We start from the raw sequence: 26,168 nt of genomic DNA, 5'->3' as shown, positions 1-26,168 counted from the left end.
TGCTTTTGAATCTTGGTGGTTACCTTTACCACTCCTTAAGTGATGGCAGTCCAATTATCGAACACGCTATATACATACAATACTATAAAACCTTTTCTTAAGCACTCCCCATACGAAATAATCAAAAGGCGTAAAAATACACAGAACTCCTTCCTATCCATCTATTTTCATCAATAGCTGCAACAATTGTAGCTTCATTTCCGCTGATGTTGCTACTCTTCTTTTTTTTTCTTTTAGTTGGAGGCTATTTTTCCCGCAGTTTATTTTCAACGTGTTTGAAAACTCAGAGTCCATTTATTTTGATATTATACGTGTATAAATGTGCAAGTTACGAAGCATTTTTCAAACATTCTCCATTAATGAGAACTATTGTTAAACATTTTAGCACAAAAGTTTCGCTAAATTCATTTACAAATTCAGCAAGGTCTGATACTAGGTTTGACTTTTTAAATTAATGTTGAAGTGCTGTGTGCTTACTATGCTTAAAGTATTAAACAAAGTGATTTACTATCCACGTTATCTATGAAATGTATTGATGGTTGCTTCAAAATTTGTTTCAGGTTCATTATTACTCGTGGTCCACCCTGTATTTCGGAAACAATCACTTCTATCAATTATTTTCATTTTACCAAAATTAAAGCAAATAAAATTTCCTACACAATGGTCAAATGCATTTTTTTCATAGAAGTAACCGTAGGCGAGCTACTAGCTTCTGAAGTTTGATGTCTACATTACAATGCATTTATTAAACATTAGTATATCATAAGTATTTATATGGAAATAAATAAGCCAAGGGAGGAAAATACCAAACCAAAAGGTTTGATAGCAGGAAATGTTGGATTAAACGCTTTCAATTTATAATAAATTTTATTCAAAACATCTGTATTTAATCATCTATCTATTAATACTGTACTGAATAAGACTGTTATTCTGTTTTTATTGTTTAAGATGAAGACAACAATGCAGCATCTAAAGACGACTCTGATGATTTTAGTGAACTTCATGTCTCCCCCTTTCTTCTCTAATGAAGTGTTGGACCCCATAAACTGATAGGAGTGATCGTTTTCAAGATACAAGCAAAAAACCAAAAAAATTTCATCTTCAATCCTCTGCCTCTTCTTCGTTTGTTTACGCACGTCTAAAGAAAGCGTTTTAAAAAAATCCAACTCTCTAAACATTTTTGTCTAATTTGTAAAATTTCTCAAAAATATTAGTGAACATCATTTTTTATCGAAATATTACCTAATATGATACATTGTTGCAAATTCCAATTATCATTTTTTTACTGTAAGATTATGCATTTGACGGATCTAAAGCGTCACTGCTGCGCAGGCAACCGACGCCGGCAACCATTCCTCTATTTTTTGGGCACCGTTGCCGGCAGCGGATGCACTGCCTAATACTTATGCTTCTTTAACTAACAGGTTTCTTTTTTGAATTCAAAACTACTTTCTCTTGCAGATTGTGGTGTTGCCGAACTTGATATTTCTCCCCTCATTGTTAAAGGATGGATGGCAAACTCAATCGCGTTCCCTTGGCATGCAGTTTTATTTATTTTAGAAAAAGGAAAATGGTCCTTTATCTGTGGAGGAACTCTTATTTCTGAAAAGATAGTCTTAACAGGTAAATTTTATTAGCGGGTACTGGTTGATTATTAGGGGCGCATGTTTAACTCGATGTAGAAGACGTTTGGAACCTTACCAGGAACCCAATTCAGTATCTAAAGCTAAGACAATTAACAAATCATTTCAAAATTTAATGATTATAAATAGACTGATGTTTAAAGAAGGGAGGACAAATAAAGTATTGCTGATGCAGTTCTTTTTTAAGTCCGCGGTTAATCCTCCGCATATTTTTGTGAACGAACATAACTTAGTGTTATTCCTAAGTACATTTGTGCGGACGAATAGTACCTTGGTCCGAGTATCGTAAAAGTATTGTTTGCTACGGTACAACGCAACATCAAGTTGTGCCGTAGTAAGCAGTGGCGAAATTTACACCGGCTTCTGGTAACATTTATAGTAATGTTAACTTTTTGTTTTTAATTTCAACCAAATAAAAGGTTTTGTGAAAATACAATTTTATGTAAATAGTGTTTTGTATAGCTCTTTCTAGCTGCATTTAAGAACCTATCCGCGACTTTTGACACACCAGATGTATAGCAATGGCAATAAGTCATGACAATTTTTTGGCTACACTGGCAAATTTAGGTCAAGAAGTGACCCACATGGACTTCACTAGTTCTACAAATTTTTCGGCAATTATAAGAGGCCAAATTAAGAATAATTAATCTAATGAAAGTAAAATATATAATAATTTGTGCGTGTAGATATAAGTTGTTGTCAAAAAAAATCGATAATGCTTCACTAATAATAAAAAAATGAAAAATCATAAAAATTTTACATTTTTCTTGACAAATGCACATTCTAGGTAATCATCTGAAAAACCAAACCTACCAAAAAAAAACAAAATTATCCCGTACCAATAGAGATAAGAATGCACTATATTACAGTGCAATTAGAGATTAGATTTAAAGATTTAGTGAATTTAAAATATTTTTCTTTGGCGGACAGTTCCAAATTCAAAAGTTTTTCTAAAAATTTTCCTCATAATTTAATAGATATTTTGTTAATAAAATATTCCTCAATTTTAGATAAACAAAAATTTATTAACGAGTTAAGTGTAACTTAAAATAACAATCAGTTTAAAAATTTAAAAGATCCAGAAATACTACATATATTTGCTGAAAATGAATTAAGTGAAATATTTTCAGAAGTTTGTAAATTGTTTATTTTAATTGTCACAATTCCGGCCACTACAGCGAGTGTGGAAAGCAACTTTTCTTGCCTGAAAAGGATAAAAGTTTCAGCCGGAATGGCTCAAAATAGACTGTCCTCACTTGCATCGAAATAGAATTGCTTTGCGGCTATTATAAAAAAGAGAATTTTTATGATGAAATCATAACAATTTTTTCTGGAAACAATGACAGACGAATTAATGTAATATACAAAAATTAATTTCGTGTCTTTTCAGCTTTCTAGAAATTTTGGATTTTTTTTATTTTACTAATTTCAATGTTGATTATTATATTATGTATTATTGTTTCATTAACGTAAGAATAAAAAATTTGTTATTTTCAAATGGGAGCTTTTTATTTTTGTTTTCTACTATTTGAATTTATTTTGCGGTGAAGTTTTTGTTTCGATTATAAAACGAGAAGAGGGCTACTGAATCATTCACTAAAAAAATGATAACGAGCCCCAACAATACCCAACTCAGGGTAGTGTGAAAATTTGCTGATATCATATTTGTAAATAGCTAATTTGTTCATCGAAATCACCTATCTTACGAATCACGGTAAAAGCTGACACTGGACTGTTACTTACCAAATTAATATCAAGTAAAGAGGTTTCACATCAAAACCCAATAAAAACCTGGAGTGTGTGCAATGGTTTAGATTTATATTTCGACTGAGATGTTGCATATCATCTTCGTCTCTTTTTTTCGTCTTGGGCTTCAAGGCGGTTCAAGAGGAGTTTGAACGATTTTTCAGTAGCGTGAAGAATCGGAGCGTGAATTTCTCCATCTTCGTAACTTCTTTTCTTGCAGTTTCTCATACTCTTTCATTTCATTGCATAGAGGTATGATAAAGAGGAGACAGCATCGCAGCAATTGTACTGCAGCGTGTTGTGAAGCCGATTAACGATAGGCAGGGGGCTTTGTACTGGCGTACATATTTAAGTAGCAGCCAGTGGTTCAAAGGCTGTTTTAATGGAAAATATTGTAAAGACGGCCTTTAAAAGAGATCGACAATAGCAAAAACAAAATTAACAATTACCTAACGAACTGTAGGTTACACTTTTGCATAAAAAGACTCGTTTGTCTAATTGGATATCTAAAACAAATTATCACGCCACTGACTCACAGGTGGAATGTTAGATAAACATTTAAGTAATTTAACTTTTTACACGCAACAGACAGATGTGGTATTGTTCTATTCCACCTGGAGTGTACTCACAAATCTAAATAAAGTCACTTTCAGCAGAAATAATTCGTTAATTTCACTTTCAAAATAAAAACCAGCTGACGGTCGCCATTATCCTTCATTGTCGATATTAGAAATGCAGCGTTGTCGGATTATTACTTAGTGCATCACATATCCGGATTCCAGAAATCCATGAACACCCTTACCGCTTCAGCTCTCTATGCAGTAACATACCAACAAATAAACATAACCGATATGGCAACATGAATGTTTATGTACATTAGAATGTGAGGTCTCGCGGACTTCACTTCCAAATACCTTCGGCCATATATCGTATAGACTAGGCAAATTGAGATTTGTTTTGAAGCCAACATGTGCTAGTGGGGCAAGGGGAAATGAGGCTTGGTACGCGAATTTGACCCTTAGGTACCCCTTCTCCGATTGGTTCATTCAAAATATTTCCAAGTGTTTCCTTAATATTCGTCAAACTTCGTGCTTCACGATTGTGATTAAAGGAAAAACTTCTGAATTTTGGGCTTAAATTTAACTTTGAATGGGTAAAACCCCCCACAAGGACTTATTCACCGGTAATGTCATCCGTAAGTAAGAAAATACTCGTCATAACCTAAATATGAAAACACACCAGTGGCGTCGTAACGTATTCTGATTTTCTGATTTGATAATGAATATTTTTGAATATTATAACCCTGACCACATGTCATAAGGTAGAATTAGAAGTATTTTAATTTTTTTTTACCCCTTCACTACGAGCTGCCATTGAACAAGGAGTAAGCTTCCTCTTGCCCTTCACTCTTCTCGCCCTTACATGTTGGCTTCAAATAACCTGCACGATATATGGTCGAAGCTAAATTCACATTACGGAGCCTTGATTGCTTGCATCATCGCTCAATTTCTGGTCATTTATCTTTTGAAATTAGAGGTTATCAGACAAATGTCACCTGTCATGGGAGGTCACGCAGGCGCTCAACTCGTCTCCGCGAGAGTGCGCATTTTATTTCCATTTCCCTGGGTGTTGTTGATCGTCATGGTTGTTAGAGACATGGTTGCACCGTAACTTTTAGCCAATTAGCAGACGGCGCGCGAATACGTCACGAGCTTACACTTTTGTATTTATATGTATGTTTGTGTGACTTTACGGGACAACGAAAAGTGTAATATACAAGGCTATTCCAAAGATATGGTTTCTTTAGGGAGGTTCTTGTGTGAGAAAACGTTTGTATACCAACCCTTAATCGAAAATATTTTTTTCTTTTTAATAATAATTCAAAATGTAGGAGGTGCTATTTAAAATGTTAAAGGAGTGGCTAAAACTAAGCAACTAAGGGATGAATTGAAGTAATGTTTGGTCAAAATCAAATGGGCTTAAAATCAAATGCTCCCAATGACAAAAAAATTCAAAATCCACCCCCAATCCAAAAACAAATCAACAATTTTTTAGACAAGCTTTTTCTTTCTTTTCCAAAAATTAAGAATGTCATTTAAAATTTTAAAATAGAGGTGACTAGCGTGTAAAGAGTTGGGGGATGTTTTTAAGGGTTGAATCATAAAGGTTAAAAGTATTACCATATGATAGCCATTATTAAGTTGTTTATGTGTGTTGAATTTCAAGTCGGTCGGTCGGATTTAAAGCTTTGGTCTGCAAGATTGAATTGGGGGATGTTTCTAAGGGTTGAATCAAAAGGATTGAAAGTAATCTCAAGTGAAAGCTATTATTAAGTTGTTTATGTGTGTTGAATTTCAAGTGGGTGGGATTATTTTAAAGCCCTGTTCTGTAAATTATTATTGGTTCTGCAAAATTAAATTCCCCTCCTAGTGGTGTTCTTGTTTTTTTTTTCATTGCACTGTTATCAAGCTAAACAACTCTATTAACTAAAAAAGTCATCACCACTGGGTTAAAATCCTTATGTTTTATTAAAAACCAGAAAACACGATGTAAACAACACGTTTGTAATCTTGTGACGTACAACTTGGCGGTTCTGCCACTCCTCCACAGAGTTACGGCGCAACCATGCCTCAACTAACCATAGTTGATCGCTAGCAATTATTTTCTGTTCAAATTGTGCTTACTCGTGTTTAGGTCGTCTTGAAGGTCATCAGGAGATAAAGTTCTATTCCGAGTTGTAGTTTTTCATCGCTCACCTCGGAGCAATCGTCGTGTAATCGTATTTTTGGGATTATAACCACAACTTGAGATTACCACGTGTGTGCTAACTCAACTTTTTGGAATTTGAATCGTTCTCTTTTGATAAGGGTGTCTCCGGCCAAATCGTCGTTATCGTTTTATCGTGTCACAGTTGTGCCAGACAAACCAAACGTCGTTTCATTGTGCTACAATGGCCCAACGCGACGGGCCAATTGTCACAACCGTCGTGATCATCATTTCACAGGTGTTCCTGTGCCAATTGTTTCCCTTTGCTTGAAAAACCTTTTTGAAGCTGACCACGTACCTGTTTGGACCAACATTCCTCCCATATCGAAAATTCAGATAAGGACACATTTCCCCTCACTTCGGTTAAATTCATTCGTTTTTAAAATCAAATTTTAATTACAATTAGTTAATTCGGAGTACCTCAATCTCACATCATTCTTTTGTAAATCGCTATTGAATATATTGTAAATGAAAAATTATAGCTATTATTGCCGGTTTTAGTTTTAATCGCTTTTCTATTTTATCCGAAAACGCGCCTTTCCCTTTCGCTGAGTTACTAAATTTAAATTCTTGTGTTAAAAATATAAATAAAAAAATTGAGTGTGTGTGCCTAATTGTTTCCCTTAGTTAAACCTACCCTCTTCCCACTGTAGCCTAGCCAGCAAAATAACCCTCTTTCATTTTCACCGGAAAGGGTGTGAAAGGTGTCAAAATAGACACATTTCCAGGATCTTCATCAATATAGGTCAACGGTCTAGCGTTTATGGTTGCTTCAATTTCTACTAACACTGTTTCTAGTTCATCGAGTTTAAAAACTGCTTTCCCCAAAGCAAATTTAAGACCATCCTTCACACCAACCGCCCCACCAGGAAGCTCGTTCAATGATGTATTTCTATTGGATGCGATGAGTTTGCATAAAAATTTTAAGTTTTCTATCAGACAAAATTTTAAATAATTTGTCCACTTGAATTGACGTTCTCTTGAAGGTTTTTTCATTGTCTGTACAGCTTGCACGAGAAGTAATGGCACAAACTTGAGAGCCAAGCGGGCGAGAGTCGGGTCGACCCGATAGTATTGAGAGCAGAGTCAATTGTCGGCAGTTGTCGGTTTTCCGGCACTGGGAGTGGATGGGTGAAAGCTGGAGGGTTGTGAAAATTGATAAACATTTCGTTCAAAATATAAAAAATTTTTGCTATCGCACTTGAATTGTTTAGCAAGAGGAATGAAATAATTAATTTTTTAGTTGAAAAGTCTTATAGAATATACAGTTAAAAACATTAAAAACAAAAGTTTTGCTTAATTCTGGGTTTTTGTTCAAAATTAACAGTTTACAAAATACAACGTTTATTAATTTATTTATTAATAGACGTATAAGTTAAGATGTCAACTTTTTTCAAAAAATGAGTTCTGGTTATTCAAAATTAAATTAATCGTAAATTAAAAATTTATTGCGATTAAACCGGATTTTGAGAGTAAGTCATCGCTTTAATCTCAAACAAATAAAAGAGGATAAATATAAAATGGAAAGGCTCTTGCACATTACAAAGCAAGGTATTTTGAGTAAAAAACTAACAAGTCGAGGGTGTATTTGATAAGAACATCGTTTATCGTTTATTATAAAAACAATGTAATAATAAATAATAAAATTAATTGTAAAAGTTTACATAATGAAATTATTATTCGTTTTAATATTAACGGTCGGTTTACAGAAAGCGAAATTAAAGTTTAATCTAGAATTAAACTAATTTCACATTAAGTTGCCATTTAAAATTCATTGACAAATGTCAAGTTGATCTTGAAATTAGTCACGAAATGATTAAGAAATATCTCGAAAGTACTGGTTATTGTCGTTCCCAAAAGGGATGAATTTTCTTTGCAAATATAAGCCAAATTTGATAGTTTATGACCACTTCGGGAGGTAGCAATCATTTGGGGAATCCATAAGGGACTATCTATTTTACCTACTATTCTTCTCTTATTTGCTTCATATTAAAAACCGTCAAATTCAAATATGCACATAGTTGTTAATTGTTTAAAGTATGGCAAACTACTGTATAATTTTTTAAACTATATAAAAATTATCATAAAAATTAGAGTACTGTTTACTTAATTTACTTTATTTACTCCTGAAATACGTGTTTCATTTTAAAATTTCCTCAAAGGGATGAATATTTATTGGAATAAAAAACTAATGCAAAATCGGTAGGTAGACAAATTTGGGATGAATCATGGGGTCCTAATATTACCAGTGTTAATTCTAAGCACTCTAAGGCGGTGCCATAATATTTGGGTATATTGTAAACGAATCTCATTTCATCACATTAAAACCAGGTTTAATACCGAATGAGGCATGTATAAACAATTTTAATCTAGGGTGGATTTTACAATTGTCAGATAAACTCCGGATAAGTTATTCCTTATTCGTATAGTTACAATTGTTGCAACAATGTATTTTTCAAAATTTATCCCCAGGATAAAATTATCCGACGATTGTAAAATCCACCCTTAATATAAAATTCTATAAAAATTGCCATCATAGGGCGTAACTCTAACTTATTAATTTCACTAACAAATTGTTTTTAATAGAATAAACTTTATAATAAATTATAATTATAATAAAATTAATAACTATGATAACATAACATTGACAAACACATGTTGAATACGCAAGAGTTTCTCCGTTTTATACTTCTTTTTCCATTTTACCTACTATTCTTCTCTCATTTGCTTCATATTAAAAACCATCAGATTCAAATATATAAATAGTCGATAATTGTTTAAAATATTACAAACTACTGTATGATTTTTTAAATTAATGTTACCTTAAAAGTTGAGGAAGTTGTCTTTACTATTTACTTATTATTCGAGAGCTTTATTTACTAGTAAACAGCACTTAGATAAAGAATTTAATAGTGTAAGACGGGCTTTGCAAAAATTGATTTTACTACTTTGATTTACTTAATTAATTAACCAATCAGCGATTGATAGACCAAAAGTGTTAATCTGAAGCGCTTTCAATGCTCAATCCCCAGCATTCTGGAGAGCCAAGAGGTGCTGCGCCAAGCCATATGATTACTCCCGGAGTACCACGGAGAAATCGGCTGGAAGGCCAAATATCACTAAGACCTGGTGGAGAGCCAACCAGTCACATCAATTCTATTTACAGAGTCGAGGTTTATAGGAAGGGCGGAGGGCCAGCCCAGCCTAACCTCACTCTCATCACAACCACGTGGCAAGACCGAGACATTGAAAAGCGTTATAACCCATATTATCACGTAATTAGAAAGTCTAGCACTGATCAATAGTCCTTAAGATTAATTATTAACGATAAATACTCTGTGAGATCAACTCACCTAATTTTTTCTGCGTCCTCACGCTACCACACACGATTCCTTTGTTCTCCAGTTTCGACAATTGACAGAACACAAGTGAGGGTTGCGCACCAAGGATCATATAACTGTAGGATTGCCCAAACGCGCGACCTTGTCAGCGAGCATCACGTGACGCGTGACGTAGGCTTTAAACCTGCCGGAACACCAAACCGCAAACCAGCTCTAGTTATTTTCTCTAATAAAAAGATGTAATAGTTATTTATTCGACGAGTTTGAGTGTAAATCGGACGCTTTATTTCACGAGTGGATTTTTAAACGTCAAATGCCAACCAACGAGACGTTTAACATCCACGAGGTGAAATAAATGAACCGATTTATATGAAAGCGAGTTGGATACAACATTTTATTCTTCGAATTAGACTCAATAAGGCTTAAAATTGCTATAAATCTCTTAAAAATAATCTGACGTTTCATATTGACAGTTGTCAAAACTTCCTTACACAGGAGAAAAATCGTAAACTCTGACAGTGTCGAAGAATAAAGCAATCCTAAAGCAATGCGTCTGATTTACACTATTTTAAAATTAATTTTATATTTTCTGAAATACAGTTGATATTCCAAAATTTTCTTGATTTACACTCAAACTAAGTAAACTAATTTTACACTATAACTACCGGGTGCTCAAAAACCGGCGCACCAAATCAATGGAGTGTGGCAGAGAATTGTTTACATATACAAGTAAAAATAGTAAAAAACTCTTCGTAATAAAGTTATTGATAAATAACGAATTTTAAATAAATTATATGTGGCAACGTTGTCTAACAGTCGTGATCGCAAATAATTTAATCAACAGTAAAAGTTAATTATTTTTGAAGCGGTTTCTTAGGAAATAATTCTTAGTATTGGCACATCTACAAACTGTGATTTTTTTAATAAATTTTATTTTTTTTTAATTAAAAAAACTATTAAAGTCTGATAGGAAATTTAAAAATCATTATTTATCGTTTAGTTAGGGAACGATTACTTAATGCGAAACATAAAAACATTAAAAGTAATAAAAACTAAAGAAGTTAACAAAATAAGTTTGTAGCTCCAGATTTTTTGAAATATGATTTTAGGAATTTTTTCAAGATTTTGCCCGTGATCTATACATGCTTCTCAACAACGTACCACTGAGTTGGTGCGCCAGTTTTTTAGCACCCTGTATTTTGAAATTAATTTTATATTTTCTGAAATACAGTTGATATTCCAAAATTTTCTCGATTTACACTCAAACTAAGTAAACTAACTAAACAATTATTATAATCGTAAGTACGGTTGCGGCCATTGAAAACTAAGACACTTTGGCGTAAGAAAAATTTTATTATTATTTTTAACTAATGTTCTTAAACCCCAAAAATGTAAAACAAAAGTAAGTGTCTTAGTTTTCAAGAGCCGCGACTGTACGATAGATGAGCTAAGTAACAATTTTAATAAGTTTTCGCATTTTTGATCTTTGACAATCAGATTTGCCGGGGTCAGAGGATTGTTTCCTTTTTAAATTAGTTTTCTGCGATTTAATGTTGTTATAGTTTTTCCTAATTATTGTTCTTAGTTTTAAAAAAGATTTAATAATCTCCACCGGCATTTTGTCTTTTTTTGCAATTTTTAATGTTAATTTTTTTACAACACCCCCGCCTTTTTTGAAAAATTTCCTATGGAAACGTTCAAGAAATTTGTTCCACTTCGTAATATTTTCAACCCAAGCTTGTTTTGGTTTTACAAGACCGCCGTAAAATAATTGTTCAAACCAAGTAGGTAAGTTATAACTATGGTCTGATGGCTGAGTATTAACCGTATAGTCGCCTAGAGAAGGATTTGTTTCTTATATTTTTTAGCTAAGTAGCCTGCAATATTTTGAGTCATTTGAGAAAGAAAAAAAACTACCAGAAGTACTAGGTTGGATGTTTTCGTCTTTTTTCTCGGAAAAATTCAGTTTGATGTTTGCTGTCTCCATGACAGAAGCAGCCACAGGCTCCTCAGTATTTGCGTCAACCGTGTTAGTTTGTGCTCCAAGGACTCCGGGATTTTTTCCAAGAGTGATCATTCTTATTCTGGCTATAGCAGTCAGTGGGCTTGGGTGTTCATTAGGGCCTCTACTTCTGATTTGAGAAAAAAATTTTCATGGCAGTCTTGATTTAACTTGTGGGTGCAAATAAATTGCGCTTGTAAATGTGATTTCATATCATTAAATAACAGTTGTAAGGACCTGATTGACATAATAAGCCCTTTCTGAAATCTCTGCAAGATGTTTTTTCTTTTACCAATTGGGCGCATTGTTTCAAACGTGCGAAGCATTTTATCCAAATGCTTGTTTTGTTCTGCCAGGTGTACACCATAAGAGCATTTGGTAGGAATACTTCCTAGTTTGGTGTAGCTGTTGAAGATGTCGAACCATTTGTTAATGTCACAAATAAAATTGCCTGTATTTTTAAAGGTTTTTACATCCGGCCCAGGCTTGTATCTTAAAAGAGCATTTCCAACTGTATGTGATAATAGCTGAGCCGCCAATCTGACGTTTTGCCGTTTTTGAGGATCAACTATTAAATGTTTTTCTGAAATTTTGTAAGAGACATTTATTTCACTATCTGTTAGTACGAACAACTTGTTTAAAGGCTCCTTCTTAATTTAAGAAGGTGAGGCGCATCAGCATATAAATATTATTGTTGGTTTGTGGATTAATAAAGAATGTTTTATTTTCGTCTATTTCTAAATTCTTCCACAAACCTACGTTTCCCCCACCGCAATCGCTAACGCATGCTACAACATAGAAAGAAATTTTGTGTAATTCGCTGATTAATAATATTGAAGGAGTCATCTTTGTGTCAAAACCAATGTAAATAGGTTGTTTCCACTTTCCAAATAAACTTCTTGCCATTACCACTTGCATTTGATTATATGGACCCACAACCTAATCCGCAGCCACATCGTATTCTAATAAGCTTTTTACTTTAACTTCATCAAATGCAATAACTACAGTCTTCTCCAAAGCACTTATCTTTTCACCAGCAAGTTTGAGTAAAATTAAAATATCTTTCAAAATTCCTTGGGATAAGTTTATCTTTGACGCCCACCTTCTTAAAGACGATAATGCTGGTAAAGGATAGTGTAGCTTATCCCTCAAATATAAGTAGCACTGTTTGCTGTAGTACCTAATTGTGAAAGCTATAGCTATTTCGTCGTCCTTCCAGTTCACTTTCCTTTTTTTACGTAATAATAATGCTATTTGATTTTCAGTCAAAAACTGTTTTAACACGTTGATTTCATCTGGTACTTTTACCTTACTTAATCCGCAACACTTTTTTTTATAATAGGATAATTGGTCATTTGTTGACTTTATTTTCCACCTCTAGTTTTTGTTCATTGATTGATACTGACTTTGAAGTCGGTTATACTTTTCCAATAATTGGTCATACTTTTGTTGTATTGACTCTCTATCAGGCTCTTCAAAATCCTCTTGTGATGATGAAGAAATGGCAGAAATATCTGAGAAAATATCATCGTCATCATTTGTACAAGTACTTATAATATGTGCAACTTCTTGTCTTCTATGTCGTTTTTCAATTCTCTCATCGCGTTCTGATTGTATCTTATCGCCCTTGCTTTGATTTTCACATGATGGTAAATTAATCGTCGGAACGGCTGTCTTCTTTAATTTTCTCCTTAGTGGTAAGCCTGGATAGAATAAATTTATATGACTCTTGTTTTAATACAGTGGATGGCGAAATTATAGAATAATATTATCAAAAATGCAGATATTTTGTTTTGAAATACTTGGACACAATACTTAATTCCCAACTATATTTAATTTTTTTTAGGTTTTTTTAATAGAAACCCCTAATTTTTTAACCATTTTGGTAGATCTTTTAATTTAAAATTTAAATTATTTTTATAATGTACATTACCTAATAGCTTATGTTGTAAATCTCTCTCATAATCATTTACGCTAAAATGTTCCGAACAAATTTGGCTTGTCTTCGGATTCCATTTGTCACCCCTCCTACACCTTCGTACCCATTCTTGGAAAATTGTTTTTGAAACTAAATCTTTTTCTTTAGGAAAGTTGTGGTAAATTACGCCCTTTTCTATTGCTTTGGTAATAACTAAACTGTTATTACAACCAAAAACGATGCACCTTGTTCCCGGCATAATTGTTCACTGTGAAATTTTTGTAGGTAAATAATAAAAGAAACTTAATATTATTTTAGGTTTTTATTTTAAAATAATATGGGTATTTGATTACTTACATCTATTAAATAGCACATGGACTCTGTAGACGTAAAGAAATTAAATTTATAAAAATTGACGGTCTTTTAAAACAGTTAGCGCAAGTTCGAGAGCGGCTAGGTCTAAGAGTGACGTCAGCGTTTACAAATATGTAGGTGGGGGTACGCTAACGTTGCAGTATAGGGGATAAGCTATCCTAGTGTCTATACAATCCTTGGTTGCGCACCCCCGTCGGTACGACCGAAAGTTCATTTTATCGAAAGAATAAGTTCGAAATAAATAACACAAATTACTTGTTAAAAATATTTAATTGTTAAAAAAGGCAATTATGCTACAGTTATAAGATGTTTTTTAACAGTAGCTACCAAAAAAAATTAACTGATAGTTACACCAAATCTAACTTTTTTCATTCTATAGTCTTGAATTGGTGGTAAACTATTCCAGTTGATTATGGGGATATTTATACCACAGAAATCTGTGATAATTACGATCAGGTTTAGATGATTCAATCTAAAGAAATGCTTTTTCTATATCCGCTGTTACAGCAAAACTACCGATACGAAAGTTTAATAAAATTTTGAGCAAGTCTGGTACTAAATTTGGACCAGCTTCCAGTAAGATATTTAGCGAAGGATAATCAGTTGCATGTGATGACGCATTAATAACTACACGCTCTTTTGAGGTCGTTGTATCTTTTTGATAAACAGGTCGATGGGGCATATATAATATGCCTGTTCGTTTTGATCCACGGTTAGCACTATTCAGGGGTGTTCACTCTTTAAAAAAAACGGGAGCAGGGCTGTTAGTTAGTGGTAACATCACCGAAGTGCCGACAAGCAATCAAGAAAGTTAAAAATATTAACTATTACTGTTAAATATTACTGTCTCAATCATTTAAAAATTTTGTTGTTTGCGCATGTGTCTCCAACGGTTCACACTTGAGTACTGTCAAAATGGTGTGTCTCTGATTGTGATGGGACACAAAATCAATGAAACCATTAAATTTGTCGCAACCTTTTAATACTACATTGTATCTTTAGGCGCAGAATTTGTGTCTGTTGAACCAAACTTCGAGTTTTACAAGATCCTTTTCAAACTGAGGCTGATCACCTTGTGGAAATCCTCAGGTTGAAATGCGACATGTAAAACTCAAAGTTTCGTGTGTCGGGTGTAAAACTGTGTTTTTGTTTATCAAATATATTTGATTAGAATTGTCTAATACCGGATGGGTTTGAATTTCCCTCCAAGCGATACAACTAGCGCTTACGTGACATTACCAGTAACTTGAATGTACAATTTGTGGTGGGGACGGCAGAGTCGCCAATCTACAGCTACTATAAATATCTATAATCTATAATATGGCACTATTTCAGCGACGTCATTGTCTATGTATTTGCGAACCGCGACGTCATATTCCTGTAAACGCGAATTTTGTATTAACCGTGTCGTTAAGTTTTTCATACGTGGTAACGCACTATTGTAATTATTGTCCATTTCAATTTGTTACTTTCCAGGGTAAACAGACTTCGCAGCTATCTTCTTTTAAAATTATTTTGCCTTCGATATTTTTTCTGTGAATTTCTTTGAATCATCGCTATCAGCCGGGGTGCCTATTGTTTCTAATTTCCACAATTTCTTGATATCGGTTTCTTTGAACGTAATGTGCAAAGACGACACTTCATTTAAATTAACGGTGTTGTCACCTAAATTCGGACCTTGCAAGGTCGATCCCAACGAAGACTTAATTGCAGTCAAATTTTCGGAACGTCGAATGTGTTCACCGGTGACAATTTCACAGTAATGGTCTGCTCCTATAAGCAAAGACAGTCGTCTGCTTAATCCAAATTATTTATCAATGGATCGTTTACAACTGGTTCAGATAACGAATCATAACAAATTTCTGATACCTCCATAACCGTAATTGTTATCAGATGGTGTTTGTATTGCGAAATCAAATTACACAAATTACAATATCTTATTACACAACTTGGGCATTGTACGTTTATTGCTCATAAATGGTATCACCAATAATTTATGTGTACCAAGAATTTTCGATCAAGTTTCCGAGAAACGTTTTCTTTGATATAAGTCAGCTTACTGCCGCCATCAAAGACCAAACGAATAAAAGCTTCGGTGGATTTGTTATCGGCTGGAATAAAAGCCTTTGCGTTTTATAAATACACATTGTTCATTCGATCATGAGTCATCAAATGAACAGATTTTTCAAACGGTCGTTCTGCCTCTTGTTCTTTGTATCCGGGATCACATAAACTAGTTACGTGGCTACCGTTGAATTTGTTGCAAGAAATATTTTTATTTTTGCAATTTAGCAACGTATTATTAGTTTAGTGCAGCGAAAACACCTGCAGCTGAACTCCATAACCCGATAGAGATGAACTCAAAGAACATAAAGGTTAAGAAGTGACAGCGCCGTGATATTTTGAGGAAACAAATTAATGCTGATAGCGCTACGTGGGGTCGGGTGAGAAACTAAATCCACCATATTGGAAATTGAAAAACGGCGCGCAATTTGAACATTGCATATTTTATGTATGTACCCTTATTAGTTTGCATTACTGGTTTTATACAAAAATTGAATAAATATATCCAAAGTTTGTATATACAACCTGTAAAATTATTATCACTAAACATGGGACTAACAAATTTACACTATTTAAAAAAAACGGTTTTATTAATTATAGTAGTGCAAAATACATTCTAAAGTAAAACATATTGTGTAATTTTCTCATGCACAACTTAATTTTAACAGTCCACAAAACTAGCACTTTACTTTTCCGTTTTATAAAACACTTCCAGTCTCACATAACATTCAAAGTGCACTTTACGAAGGTACAGGGGGAATTTGAAGGCATATACACTCTGACTTCTTTCCATTCTGGAATAATTGCGTTCCGTGATGAGGCAAACGCGATTTTCACACAAGAACCAACTTAAACGACAACATGCTGATCTGTGACTAAAGCCAGTCTCACGACCACACATGACACACAAGAACATTATTTTAAATAAACCGTCAATGTTGTCAACCGTTTTACAAAACTGCGCATGCTAATTGTGCTTTACGCCTTATACGGGTTGACATTGATGACAGTCCAGGGTTAGCACATAGCGCGAAATTTAAATCATGTTTCCTCTTTCTCTATGCAAGCGACACTCCCGTGGATGAACTTCCTCGCTTTGCTCTGACGCTATTACCATAGAATATGAGAGAGGGAGAAGCGAATCTCTCTGTCTACCCCTCGTTTTTCGCGAAAGCGTTACCTAACCCTGAGAGAACGAACTAACTCGATAACAGCGGGAAATTCAAACGGGACGTTTTATTTTTTTTCAAATTTAAAGAATTATAAATGTTAAATGTTTCTGTACTCATGCACTGTTACGAGACATTTTAATAAAAAAGCATCTGCAACTCTTGTAATAGCACAAAAACATTTAACACCGCTTAATAAAATGAAACAAAGTCTTTCCAATAAAAATGTATTAAGAAAAATAATAACGTGATGGTATGTATAGGCAAAATTAATTTAACTCAAATTGTTCTTTATAAACATACTCAGATGTAGTAATCTATGTAAATACATTGTCCAAATATACACAATGTTTATTGAATTGTTAACTGGAAGTGTACACTAAATTTTAAATTCAGATTGTTAACAGACACAGTATTTCGGGATCAGTCTGTATAAATACATCAGTTTTCTTGGTTCGATAACTTGTCTACAGACTGTTCAGAAAAGCAAAAAAATATCAAAATTGTGATTGTAACCTTTGACAATCGTCTAATTTTTAGGTTCCTAAGGCTAAATTTTACAATTCTCAGATGAAGATGAAGATATGTTTTAAGTGTTTTTGTTCAACAACATGTTTTTCGAAATTTATTTGCAGTTATAAAGCTTACGGACATTTGTAAAAGCAGCCCTAACACGTACTATAACAATTTGATAAATTTCTTGATAAGTTTTAATTTTTTTTTAAAAATAATCTCGATTGTAACATTGTAATTAGTAAATTACACAAACACAAGAAAATTACAGGTATGCTAAAATTATTTTAAATAAAAAGCGACAAATCTGATATACATAACTATAACTGAAAGTTACAGATTAAAACTACCATATAATCATTTAAATGTATAATAATAGTAGGCTTTAATATTGTTTAACTTGTATGAAACTTGTAGAATACATTTTTTCGCTTAGTTTCTAAATTTATCAATCACAAGAAAGAAAAACCTTGTTTTTTAACAGGCATAGGCGTTATAAAATTGTGTAAAACAGCATAAAAGATATAGACAGAGGGACATGGCGAGTTTGAAAACCTTGAACCATAGCAAGTCCTAAACTCCCTGCTTTCGCAAAATACAAATAGTCTAGCTTATGGCCAGAAATGTGCTGAAGTGACCCTTACGCGTTGGCAGTCAAAAGTCAAAGCCAAAGCTGCTACTTTGAGGGTTGAATGTATTATAACAGGAGGTGGAGAGGCAAAAACACAACCACTTACAAATATTGAAGAGGAGTTTCTAGTGAATAAGTGAATATGCAAACGTTACCTTCTACTTCGACTGAGAATCTGCCGAGCTTATTCCTTTGAATACTAACATCAACAGTAAAAAACGCAGTTGTGAAACAACGAACATACTGAATACTAAACGAAGGATTACTCTGATAAAAAAATTGTTAGTATGGCAAAATTGCATAATGAAAATAAAATTACAGTTTAAACAGTGTACACTTTTTGTTATTGCAAGAACACAAAAAATATTAATTTTAATGGGTATGGTTTCGTTTGTATAAACCTGCAAACATTCGTTGTTTCGATTGATTGATGAGGTATGTTGTTGTACATTTCGTTACAGATATATAAAATGGTGTTCACATTTTCTCTTGTTTAAATTTGACCAGAAAACTTTCATCAGTGTAAATTCGTTTAACCTACAATCACTTTTGTTTCGTTGTAATACACCATTCTTATTGTTACAACTTACTAATTTTATTCAATAAAAAAAATAAAAAGGTAAACCGAAGTGTATGTTTTTACACAGCCTTGTTTTTTATTGTACCTTTGAAATATTTTTTTTATCTGACTGTTGCAGTACTTGTGAACAAACTAACAAATGAATTTTAAGAAATTATATTTGTTATATGTAGTATATTTTATGTAAAATATAAATTTATTATAGCCTGCCGCTGTCTTCGTCCTTCAACAAGTACATTTTGTGGAAATAAATAGTGATGAGGCACAGGGTCATCTTCCTAATCTTCAAGAGGTTCTAGCTCGTCATCCAGTGTTATATTTCCACACACACATATGTTATGCAACACACAGCATGCATTTACAATAGGGCCAACTTTGTATGGATTATACCTATAAAAAAGCATTTCCATCTCGTTTTCAGAGTACCTGTAAAATCATTAGTCAATCTTAAGCCTTTACAAAACCATTCACACAACAACTATACAGTGTTCGACAGCAGTTCTTGTTAGTTTCAGAGCATCATCATATTGTCGTTCTGGAGTCTCTTTAACTGTCCTGGTTATAGGCGTCAAAAGCCACGGTTGCAGGGGGTAGCCACTGTCACCAATAAGCCAATGTCTTCTTTGACCCCTTCTTCGACCATATAACGTATAGACTCGCCGCAAAGCGAGTTTGTAGGCAGGTTGTTTGAAGCCAACATGTAAGGGCGAGAGGAGTGAATGGCAAGAGGAAGCTTACTCCTTGTTCAAGGCTCGTAGCTCGTAGTCAAGGAGCAAACAATTGAAAAAACATTGCAAGTTTCAGAAATAATTTATGTATACGAGTTTAAAAAAATGCCTTAATTAAAATACTTCTAATTCTACCTTACGACATGAGCTCAGAGATATAATATTTAAAAATATTCAGTATCAAAGCGGAAAATCAGAATACGTTACGATGCTACTGGTGTGTTTCTATATTTAGGTTAACACGAGTAGTTTTTTACTTACGGATGACATTACCGATGAATAAGCCCTTGCGGATATTTTCTCCTGTATATTTCGACGCAAGAACCAAATTTTACCCATTCACAAGTAATTTAAGCCCAAAATTCTCAATTTTTCCCTTTAATCACAATGGTGAAGCACGAAGTTTGACGAAAATTAACAAAACACTTGGAAATATTTTGGATGAACCAATCAGAAAAGGGATACCTAAGGGTTAAATTTGCGTACGAAGCCTCATTTCCCCTTGCCCCACTTGCACATGTTGGCTTCAAAACAAATCTCACCTTGCCCGGTCTATTAGATATATGGTCGAAGGTTTCGTTGGATGCACTTTTACTGCCTCCAGTGGCGGCTCGTGAATTTTGATATGGGAGGGAGGCTAGCTATAAATCATCATACCTAGTAACTTACACTTACACGCATATTTCCACACCACCTTGTTTTGTTGAGGCATTGCAATGGCTCGTTATTTTTTATTAAAGTGGGTCGCTCGCCAGTTGCCATATTATCCCAAGTTTTAACAAAACTAATTAAAAAATATAACAACAATAAATAATTCTTGTAAGAATTAATTATATTAATTTTATAAGAACAGTCTTCCTGACTGTTTTTTTTTATTTTTTGTATCGTAATTCAAACTGTTAACACCTCTTTTTAGCAAATATTTGACAATGCCATTGCATGTAACAATATCGTTCTCATCGGTAGTGGTACTCATTATTGATACTTAAATAACTCATAACAATGAGTAAGTTTTGATCTGTTTTGTTAGTCGTGGTCGAATTGGTTCCCGTTAATCTTTGTAAGTATAATTCTCTAAAAGGCGATGGTTGAATTAGTTCCGAGGTGAAGGTCCCATTAGCTCCCGCATGAGCAGGTAGATAGAACGGATTAAGTCAAAGATATGTTTATAATTTAGATTTAAAGCTAATAGAAATGTTCAAATAATTATTTTCCTGCCATGATGTCAAACAACAAATTTCATTTATTCCTGGTAAACTGGTTATTTAAAAAAAGGAGAATGTTACTTTTCAAGCCCAAAGCTTTCTTTAAATTTTGTAAAATATTCTGCAAATGAGCCTATTTTGCTCTGACCGTTCTCAGTTTACTAATTTGCATTTGCCATTGCAATTCCTTTTTCTCGATTCCATTTTGGCTCTTGTTCCTGTTCGGTTTTACATCATTTTCACTAAATTACCCATCAATTTTAAATTCTGTGCACTCTTATACTATTAAAGCATCAAAATGGAGACAAATTACAAAAACAATTTTAACATTTTTCAATTTAACGAGGAGATTCGGTTATGGATTTTACCTCAAATTCCGTTTTTGAACCTGTGAATTTATTCATACATTCAAAATGCCATTCCTGTTATCATAATACCGTTTATCTAACCTACCTGACCGACGGGAACCAATTCGACCATCACCGGGAACCAATTCGACCATCCCCGGAAACCAACTCGACTATAATTAGAAAGGATTACCAAATTTGGGAACTCATTCGACTCGTCCCGTTTTGTTTCCGCATTGCTGCTCTAAATTACCATGCCGCGCCATACTTTGTTTCGTTTATTGCGTTGTGAAATGGTTTTTGTTCGGTTTAAATTGCAACTCAAATTAGTCATTTAAAATATGAATAGATTGAATCACTTAAGTTTGGCTCCGGGATGTGTTTGAATTAAGAGTGTTGATGGATTTAAGCAAACCGCGAGATAAAGAAAATGTCATCATGGGTTGGTCTTTGCGTCTAACTTGCGAACCCCTAATTAGTTTTAATTCTATTCATTTTATAATTTTGTTCAATTCGTATAAACAAATCGTTGTGGCGGGTTTTTGAGTTTTTCAGTTTGTAAAAGACCTGAGCAGTTTTCCCATTACAGAGCGAATAAATTTATTTGAACGTAGGATTTCCGGCTATGTTGCGAAATCAGTTATGTTCAAGAATAGGATTGCAGTCAATTGAAGACATTGTTAATTTTTAAATAAAAGAGTATAATGTATAAGAGAAAATATCTAGGGTTACAAGTGAACAAAGTGACAATTAGTTAATACTTTCAATAGGTGATGAACAGAAGCATTTAAATAAACTGATTCAAAAAGGTCTTACACAGGGATTTGAAGTATTATACAGAATAATTAAATTTAAGGTTAAACAATAATTACAGCTTTAAATGATTAGAAAAACTTTACAAGATACAGGTAGAGAAATCTGAACAAAAGTTTTGAGTTAATCTTTATGTTGATTCTGCATGGATTAACATTTGTTATGGTAATTATTTAACAAAAAAAATGAAACAATTAATTAAAGTTTTACTGGAGGAGAGTGGTATCAGTAGTGTCACAATTTTCGGTAATCTCTTGAGAATAGACAAAGGTAAAAATAGGTTAAAAAGAGCACAAACCATAATTTCAATTAATCCTAAAGGCGGCTTGAAATCACGTAATTTAAATAAGATGTTTGAAAAGCGTGTCAATCTTTACACGGTTTATCTTCTTACAAAGTTTGAGTTCATCCCGGTCATTTGTCTAATAAATCTTAAAGTCATTAGTTGGTGATTGATCTTCTTTCATAATTGTATGTTAATAACCGAAATAATAGATAATTAAACATTTTGTTGAAACAATCGGATTTAAGAAAAATAACACTTACAGCTCATTTTCCAAGAGGAACTGGTAGCACCAATTTCACAAGTCTCAACACCCAGAAGTAACACTTCACAAACCGTCACGTATAGTGATTTTATTCACTTGAGATTAGCGACTATGCATTCAGAAGTAATAAGTCTGAATTATTGGCGACTTGTTTTGTCGGTCAGCTTTACTATCCAAATTTTGACCAGCTTTTGTTATCAATTTGCTAATTTATGACTCAGTTTTCCGGATCTAACAAAATTCCATGAACTAGCCCTAACCTATTGCGATATTTTGGTGAAATTATCCACGATGACGAGCGACTATCTTTGTTTTATGTAATAATTTTGTAAATTTTCTTAATGTGTTTAAATTGTTATCAGTAATTTGTAGTTTTGTTTTTTTCTGGTAATTGCTCCTATTTTAATCTAATTGACGCAAATATGGAACAATTGCGACATTTGGGTATTGCCTAATTTTGAAATAAACAAGGGCCTTTTGGCCCGTCACATCGTAATTAATATTGTTAAGTGGAAATTGCCGAAAGTGGATCATTTATCACAATAAGAATAAAATCTGTACATTGTTGATTGTAGAGATTAATTTCTTGGTACAATCACGGTGGACAGATTATTTCGGAAATTAGTTAAATTTTGTTACTATGTTAAATCATGTCAGAATAAATTCTGTTATTTCAGTTGAATCATGTCAAAAGAATTCTGTTACTTTAGTAAAATAATGTCATATGAATTTCAGCTGATTCGGTTAAATAATATCAAATGCATTTTTCCTTAATTCATAATTATTGCTTTGTAAATGAGAACAAGTATTTATTTTCCAGTTAATTCAAAACTTGTTACGTTGTAATTTAGAAATATTGTTGATTTAAGAACAATTAACATTTGTGAACAAACGTCAATTTCTCATTTGTTATCTATTAACCATTTACTTTTTTTAATATATTAGTTTTAAAGTTATTTGAGTATTATTTTGGACTTCACGTCTCTCCTATAATTGGGTGATCTCACAAGTTAAGGCTGAGTATCTTACGCTAAATAAATTCAAGTAAATTTACGCTAAATTCATCCAGGCACCATTCCAATCTTGGCAGTGTCATAAACATTGGACGTAACGTCGACGTCGACCGGGATTTGTCTCCAATCTCGGTTTTCTGCACATTGGGAGCGACGAACGACACTATCACCCGGAGCGAAAAACTATTTTTTTATGTAAATAATTTATTTTTACTGAAAATTCTGCTGTGAAATCGTGCATTTGCTAAAGTAGGAGCTGTGACTAAAGTTGTTTTAATTTCAAATTCTTATATTGAATTTAGAACGTAAATATATCTTGGATCGTGATCCAAGTTCAGAACGAGATTATCGCTTGGCCTGTTACATTATGTCGGACATACCTATTCAAAATTGGACAAAAGTTTCATAATTATTCGGAGAGACCCTGAATTATTACGAAGTTCTGGAAACGTAGTGTAAGTCTGAATTGAAAGTGATGTCATCAACAACATCATGTAACAGGCCAAACAATAATATCGGCCTCACCTATAAATTTAGGTCAAGATTTATTGGCGGCTAAATTCAGTATAAAAAATTTGAAAATGAAACAACACTAGTTACAGAAGCCACTTTAGCAAACGATTTCACAGCAAAAGTTTTAGTGAAAATTAATTATTTACATAAAAAAATAGTTTTGTGCACCGGTCGTTGGTGACGTCACTTTGAATGTTCATGACGCTGCCGGGATTGCACTGGATACAGTGCCGGGAATTTAGATACAGACTAAATTTAATCGCTATGTTGGTGGAACCCGCTTGACCAAAAAAATTTGAAAAATCAATGATTTTCTTTTTCGGAAAAAACTTGAAAAACCTACCACAGACGCTTAGGCGCAGTCTGTAGGACTCCCATTCAATTAGGGAGGGTATTGAAAAATTAAATGAAAGTAAATATTTTGTTGTAATTTGGGCTCTAAATTCATCACAAGAAGGAAATTTTGCAGATTTAAAAATTTTAATCACTTACAACACATTCGGGATAAAATTCAAAATTTAAAAAGACAATTAGAAATGAATTTTATTCTTAAAAGTCAAAATTAATTTAAAATTATTAGAAGAAGTTTTAAACTGATTAGATTTAAAATTTGATTAAAATTGAAAGAATATTAAAATCCGATTTAATTATTGTTAAATTTGTTTATAGCCTTACTGATACGCTAGTAGTCCAATTGATATTTCATTTTATTAGTTTAACATAACATAACATAATTACTGTTCGTTTTTTATGAAGCATTTGTTGAGTCATTATTTAATTAACATTTAATTATTGAAAACCATTAGCGTAGAATAAACAATTTCGTCTAAAACGTGATGTTTACAGTTATTTCAATGGCATATTTACAATTTTTGGTAACTTCGTGTGTCCAGAATTAGGAAAAGTGCCAAATAAATCTTATGAATCTTACTCCACATTATTTGCAAAATTGAGATGTCGATTACAATTTTGCCAAATTTTAATTTTTTTATTGTAATTCCTTTAAATATCATATTTATGATTAAGGAGGTTACAACGAATATGTATTTTTAAAAATAATGTTCTTTCGTGCACAAATAAGACCAAAAAATAATTAAAACTAAAAATATTAAGGAAGAACGGCGTTCAACATTCAGGCTGTTGTAATTGTTGAAACAGGCACCTTTTTGAGTTATCGTTTATAGTTTCTTTAATAACTAACGTTAACGTTTAACTTTACCTAGTCGATATCGCTTCAGTTACTCAGAAAATTTGAATATAAAAATGTTATTTGCATAGTGTTTATCCAATTCTAGTTTATTTATTAAAAACACGTAAAAATAAAATAATGTCATATAAAAAGGGATGTTTTACGTTATATTATTATTTCGTGTTGTCAGTCTGATATGGTTTGATGTCTCGAAAATTTTAATAAATCTTCTTAGTGCAGGCGCTGTAAGGAGTTGAGTATGCAAAATGTGAGGACCGAGATCTGACTTTGGATTTTTATTCCTGAAACCTCAACAATGAGAAAACCGATATTTCCGAAAGCAGCGGTAGTCCTTTTGCATCCCTTAACCTCTCCTCTCGCCCCCTATGGAAAGTACAATATGTACATATTGCGCTGTTCAGTGTTTTTGCGTCTATTGCCACAACATTTTATTGATTTTTTTTTGGTAAAATACTGGATTCGGTTTAAATTAACTTTATTTCTCATCTAAGATTATCACATTTTTTAACCTTGCCTTACAATTTTGTTGATAATTATGTATTATCCTCTATAAACACAACTTGTAATGCAGGTAGACTTGTTGCAATGTTGTATACAACCCAAATCGACTATTCCTGATTCAACTAAATTATTTCCAAATTTTTAAACATCCGGAACTACCAAAAATTGGCGCCACATTTGAAATTATAAATGGTTAGCATCTATTTTGATGCATTTTCAAATTCGCTTCTTCAAACTGAATAAATTGTATATCTTTATTGATAATATTTATCATATTAATTTTTTTGTCAAATTTGTTATTTACAGATGTTCATTCAAAACACCACACCTCTTGAACATTTTGCGATAAGTAAATATTTTTTTGCACTTGATAACCGAAGGTTCGAGTAGTCTTTTACGACTGATCCAGAAATACTGTATTCGTTGCAATACTGAATCTAAATTTTAAAGTATACGAGTAGATACGCTGTCAGTTAGCAGTAAACAATAACCCAACAATCTGTGGGGTTGTACGTCACGAAAAGTCGAATTCAGGTGCAGTG

General features: G+C 33.1%; 1 protein-coding gene across 1 annotated transcript in view; it reads left to right on the top strand.

Moving 5' to 3' along the window:
• LOC107398808 (modular serine protease-like) overlaps positions 1-26,168 on the top strand; it is a 389,835-nt gene that overhangs the window by 199,521 nt on the left and 164,146 nt on the right. The window contains exon 5 of the mRNA XM_064359597.1: positions 1,462-1,623. Coding sequence (XP_064215667.1) covers positions 1,462-1,623 — 162 coding nt within the window. The remainder of the gene's footprint in view (positions 1-1,461; positions 1,624-26,168) is intronic.

Source organism: Tribolium castaneum, chromosome 11 (genome assembly GCF_031307605.1).
Source record: "Tribolium castaneum strain GA2 chromosome 11, icTriCast1.1, whole genome shotgun sequence".
Classification (NCBI taxonomy): Eukaryota; Metazoa; Arthropoda; class Insecta; order Coleoptera; family Tenebrionidae; genus Tribolium; species Tribolium castaneum.
This window is presented reverse-complemented; position numbering and strand designations above follow the sequence as displayed.